Here is a 6096-nt window from a genome sequence, read left to right as displayed (position 1 = left end):
TTTATTTATTTATTTATTTATTTATTTATTTATTTATTTTTGCTCAGATTTATGAGACTTTCATGCCTACCATCCTCATTTTGGAGAAATTAACAAGACCCTCCTCAGTAAAATTGGGAGTTCCTTCCTCGATAAAGGCCAAGTCTGTCAGGTACATTCCTAGGTATGGCACACATGGAGGGTTGCAGCTGGATGACAAGCATTTGAAAACAAATCAGTTGAAGTCAGAAGTATGTACACATATAATCTGCATGAATTTTTTTAACAATTCTGGACTTTCAATAACTTCAAAATGTAGAAGAACTTAAAATTAACTTGTGAACTAGATGGACAAGCTTGCATAGAAAATGGATGGATTAAATGGATCGAAATCTGAATTTATTTGACTTTTCCAAAGCTTAAGGTTGATTTCTTAGGAAGGCCATCCCTCATGGTTGATGTTAGATTATGTGTATTCTTCTCAGAACCTGCTAAGTAGAGCTTTTAACCATCTGGTTGTGTATTTGAAAATAAGTTGAAGAGCTTCAACATATATCATAAATAAATAAATATCGGAAAAGGTTTTTAAAGGGCTAAAATAGGCTAAGCTTTGAAAAAGGCTGACCTTGTAGATAATTTGTATATTAATATAACATATTCCTGTCATAAAGCGAGGTATGTGACCCATTCCAACCCTTTTACAACCATGTTCAATAAATTAGACCATTATTAAAAATATAATCCAGTTAAATTCAGTTTGTGAAACACATTCTTTAGATCAACAAAGAGTTTATTTCTGTTCACTATAATTATTTATCAACTGGAAGAAATCCATCATAAATTTATACCCAACTTTGTTTTCAAAAATTACTGAAGGGGTTTGTTGTGTGACTAATGAATACTTAAGAACCCACCTTTAAACTAAACCTTAAAACCACCAAACTTAAAATATACACAAGTTCAGATATTTTTTGGTCTTACTTTTTCAGTGTCTCCCTCAGGTTTTTAAATCTTCCCTCAGACGACACAGTCTTCTGCAGTTTATCCATCAGAGCTTTAGTCTATACAATACCACAAACACATTTATTTAAAAAGAATTACTTCAAACAAAACAAAAAAGACAGACATGCATGCTACATTAAGTTCTGACCCACTTATTTTCATTGCAGTGGTAACAATCATATTAATTGTAAACAGTCTCCTTAGTAGATGACTGGTTATCTGTAGATTGTGTTAAAATAAATAGGATTCACATTGAAACAGATCCTAAAAGCATTAGGATCTTTTCACTGTGATGTCACAAAAAAATTGTGGAAAATGTAAAATTATTTTTTACATGTTGCTTGTACCTGTTTGCTGACTTTAGCCCAAGTCTTCTTCAGACGGTAGATGGCGCTGCGATTGAGTGCAGATGTGATCTCCAGCACCCCGTTGTAGTTGTTCAGACAGCGGCAGATGTCTGCCACAGCAATCCACTTTTCAATAGAATTGGCTCTCGAGCCAACATCAGTGTGGCTCATAATCTGAGATGCCACCAGGTTACTCATCTGGAAAGGAAATAAGACGTTTTTAAATGAGTTTGGGGGCCCTAGTGATAAATGAGATATATATTAGAACAGAAACATAAGTTACATCATTAAAGTGTTGACTTGTTTTCATAATGTAGGGAGTCCTTTCATTCTTATCAACCTTCATCCAGCCCTGACCCAGGAACTCTCTAAAACAGGGGAGACAAAGACAAACTGCTAAGATCAGATCAGCTCTTTATTGTATAGCACAACTACCTGGGGGTTTTGCAGATGCTTTCCTCTGGGGTCTGGCTGCTTTTAAATTATTTAAAGAGCAACATTAAGTCACTAAACTCTATGACCCCTTTTGTTTTTCTACATATAACACATGGCAATTTATAGCATCGCAATAAAATGTTTATACTTAAAAGATCCATATCCCTGTGAAAAAAAAACCCTGATAAAAAATAGAATAAAATAGGATTTTAGCTTAAATAAAGTAATTCTTCACTAGTACTATTAACAGATAAAGAAAACTTTTCAAGATTCAATATAACTTTTATAACTTTTCAAGATCTAATAGCCATTTAAAATAGCTATTATCATTATAATCTTTACGCTTTCATGGCTTGGAACCTGTCTTTCGTTTACAGCCACTTATAAACTACCAGTAGTATGTGCAATATCCTCATTTATATATATGTGGCAGTACCAAAATACTCTGCACGTCTTATCAGTTGCACATGCAATTTTGTAGATCACCTGCAACTTGTCCACTTATTGCAAACACCATGTTTTCCAAAGAACTTAGCACTTCTTACATGGAATTCTTTAAAAAAAAGATCTGATTGTCAGATGCAAGATATAAAAGAAGTAAAAACAGAAAAAGCAGCGGAAGTACTGTATAACAAAAAAAAACCTTTGCTATGAAGCAAAGTTAACTTTCTCTATTAATAAGTTAAATAAACAGGTTGGCTGATTGAAAGCAAATTTTAAAGGTGAATCTGAAAGTACAGCTCTAGAAAACATTTGATCATAAAAAAATTACTAATCTCAATACCAAAGTACACAGATAATCTTAAGCATGTTAATAATTTTTCAGTGTTTTCTAAAAAAGAGAAGGAAAGAGAGTATATTGAAAGGACTGACTCATAGGGAATGCTCCTAAAGACGATGTGATCCAGCAGGGTGATTTGCTCAGCCAGCTCCATTGCAGAGAGGGATTCAAAACACTCAGCCTTTGGGCAGTCCGCCTTAACACACATGTGGAGAAAAGACTGATAAACAAGCACAAATAGCACCTTATAGATATTTAAGAGGGAGACATGATGATTGTCGTCTGATCAGCAAAGGTTCTTTTTAGCCTTCTTCTAGTGGACTCCAGCTACAGCCTCATACAGCCACAATAAAGCTACCGTCTACCATTGCACTGGTTAGATATGACAGGCTAGAACCTCCCAAAGGTTAAAAAACAGCAGCTAATATAATTTATGTTTTTCAGCCTTTTCAGAATTACTTCTGGTGATGTTGGTGTAGCCAGTTTGTAGGTTAAAATGGGGTATTTTTATGATAGTGTGTAGTGCCTTGAAAACATTTTTTTACGCCTAAATCTTTATACAAAATGTTGCAAGTTACAACAATAAACATCTAATTATTCTGTCCATGCAGTTTTATGTAACAGGCCATAATAAGTGGTAAATATTTGTTAAATGTGGTAAAACATTTTAATGTTCTTAAAGTATACAACTCTCAAAAATGTGGTGGCAATTTCTACTAAGCTACTTTATGTTCAACTTTATGGAACAACTGCAAATACAGCTGGTAGTTGTTGGGGGTATGTCTCTTACAGCTTTGCTCATCTAAAAACTGAATCTTCAGATTAGCCAAAGCTCAATTAGATATTTTAGAGACCATTCCTGAAGATAAACGTTCATGTCCTCAAACCATTTCTCAGCTAGATTTTGGCCTTTACTTTGACTGGGCCAGATCCTTTAGCACTTTCTTTTCAGGATTTCTCTACATCTAATGCAATTCACTTTCTAATTAACTCTGACATGCTATCCTGCTAAAGAAAAATTATCCTCACAGCAGTCTGTGTATATTAACGCAGTCTGTTCTTTGCATTTGAAACCAAAAATATAAAACAAAAGAAAAACACACTGGTGTTCTTGTTGTTTTGTTTTTTGATCCAAAACCAAAAAATGGATAACTAACTGGTCCTTGCATGGATTGTGTATTTTTTGGTCATTGGATTCACTACATGAATATTCAAAGACCAGTTTGTAATCTGTTATGTAGTTTTGGTTCAATAACTGAGCAACAACCAACGAGTGTGTTTTTGTTTTTCTCAAGTTTGGTTCCCAAACGCAAAAACAAACTTCCTGAATATACACAGAATGTTCAATATGTTTAAACAGTCTGTCATTAATATGTTTTAATATGTTTCTACCTAAAGAACTTGGTAAACTTTAAATAGCATTTCTTGCAGCATTCTTTTAACAGCGGCTTATTTCATGCCTTGCTTGCATAAGGGCAGGGCTTACATGTGCAATCATTTTAGAATTATCTTTATACAGTATTTAGCAGCATCTTTTTATAACTTTAAATTGTTTTCTTTTAGCGTACATTATAGTTTACATTTTTTGATTTGTGTTTTTTTCACAAAAAAACTGTCTTTAAAAACTCTAGTTATCTTACCATCTGTAAAATATCCTCTATCCTCAACTGGGCATCTTCCTGCTCATCTTGAGAAAGGGCACTAAGAAAAAAAAAGGGAACAAAATAAAGAAATCTCTCAAAATGTATATTTAAAACAGTAATTGAAATTTAATGACAGAAACCGATTTATTTTGTTTTTCTTCTCAACATACTCTGGTGCTATGTGTTGTGTCGCACCTTAGAATGTTGGCAGTAGCTTTTCTCTCCTGAGGCAGGAGGTCTGGATCTCTTAGCACTTCCTCGAGGAGATAAATCACTGACATCTTCAGCTCCCCATTCATCTCAAAGTCCTAAGCACGAAGACATAAAGAAAACTACACTGAATTAGCTCATATTAAAAACAACTAAGCACAATGGATGTAAGTTTATTCCACTTTTTCCATTGACTAGTTTTCCAGATGAGCAGGTACAGACGTATCAGCATGTTTCCAATTATAGCAAATCCCCTCAATACAAATGTGTACATCATACTGTACAAGCTTCTTCCTATTCACGTTCAAACAAAACGTTTTTTTTATTTTTTTTTTATTCAGCTTTAACCATCTCTTCTTCATCTTTAGCCCCTCTGGGCAAATTAACGTGAAAGCATGTGTAAGTACGGTATGAGTTTGCTGGTGTTAATAAGCCGACTAAAGCTAGCTTGTCATTGCAGTATTTTGTATTACTGAAGAAAAATACAAAACAACAGATCAATGTAGTTAGCCTGGAAGGACCTCCGTTAAAAGTCATCCAATTGGTTGGCGTTCAATCCATTAAATATTCGCCATTAGAAATAGGAGTTGGATGGGAGAGCTGGCTGTCCGGCTGAAACAGCAGAAATATTTTGTGAGTGTCTGTGTGCAAGCAAGCTGTTTACATCTTTTTAGCAGAGTGCAATGGAGCAGCAAGAGAACCCATCAATCACCTGCTTTAATTAGGCCACAAAAATGCATGAACATAAGCAGGAACAATCAGACCTGAACATAGCAGTGGGTGGAAACAGACCTGTGAGTGTTTGGAAACCCAGTGACGCAGCACATTGAGGACTCTGTTGGTGGCAGCTCTGCGGATGATGAACTCTTTATCACAGGTCCTCTCAGAGTTAGTAAACACTGCAAGGGAAAGCAAATACAAACAAAGTAAAAGTAGTTATGCATAACAGTTTCCTTACACAGTGTTTTCACAGATTAGTCATCTAACTAAAGTGTGAACCTGCCACATATCCCAAAGTTATGATTGTCTTAGTTAGAGAGCACCCCAAGGGAAGTGAAAACCTGTCCAGGGCCCAGAAAAGCAAAAAAAAAAAGAATAAATTTTTTTTAGAAAATATGTTTTCCAACATGTCTGGTTTAACATCAGATATCTGTATCAGGAGCCATACCAAGGTGCTTTGGTAGACATAGCAAAGAAAAAGTTCTCTAATCACTGATGTTTATGGATAGTTTTTATTTTACCTCTAAATTGATCCAAATAGAGTATGTCAGAGTATTATTTTTTTTTTTTTATTTAGAGACAAAGTTGTAACATTACGAGAATAAAGTCGCTAGGAGAGTATTCATGAAAGTACGAGAATAAAGTCGTAACATTACGAGAATAAAGTCGTAACATTACAAAAATAAAGTTGTATTTTATGACATCTCTTACAAAAAGCACTTTCTTCCCTAAAATGAGGAATGTCGACGATCATGTGAAGTTATACTTTGACATCAGTTTGAGATATAAGGAAATCTTTTAGTGCACCAGGATCAAATTGTGCAATATGTCAAAGTGGACCCAGGTTGCTGATTGGTGGTGCTGGTCTAAGCTTTCTTTCTTTTTTCTTTTTTTTTTTTGGAATGGGGTCCTGTCTGGCATTGGGGCAAAAAAAAAAATTTTTTTGATGCCAAAAAAAGCCCAACAGATTTTACTTTCA

At 34.6% G+C, this 6096-nt stretch overlaps 1 protein-coding gene across 1 annotated transcript in view; it reads right to left on the bottom strand.

Moving 5' to 3' along the window:
- The window catches only part of LOC107092330 (ras-specific guanine nucleotide-releasing factor 2-like), a 45566-nt gene that overhangs the window by 2737 nt on the left and 36733 nt on the right, over positions 1-6096 (bottom strand). Inside the window, exons 20-27 of the mRNA XM_015386739.1 lie at positions 5190-5296; positions 4383-4495; positions 4185-4245; positions 2637-2740; positions 1612-1696; positions 1329-1526; positions 961-1040; positions 71-188 (exon numbers count right to left, since the gene is read on the bottom strand). Coding sequence (XP_015242225.1) covers positions 71-188; positions 961-1040; positions 1329-1526; positions 1612-1696; positions 2637-2740; positions 4185-4245; positions 4383-4495; positions 5190-5296 — 866 coding nt within the window. The remainder of the gene's footprint in view (positions 1-70; positions 189-960; positions 1041-1328; positions 1527-1611; positions 1697-2636; positions 2741-4184; positions 4246-4382; positions 4496-5189; positions 5297-6096) is intronic.

The sequence above is a fragment of the Cyprinodon variegatus genome, unplaced genomic scaffold, assembly GCF_000732505.1.
Source record: "Cyprinodon variegatus isolate N-32 unplaced genomic scaffold, C_variegatus-1.0 Scaffold17, whole genome shotgun sequence".
Classification (NCBI taxonomy): domain Eukaryota; kingdom Metazoa; phylum Chordata; class Actinopteri; order Cyprinodontiformes; family Cyprinodontidae; genus Cyprinodon; species Cyprinodon variegatus.
The sequence above is the reverse complement of the archived record's forward strand: the minus strand, read 5'-3'. Positions and strand labels throughout refer to the sequence as shown.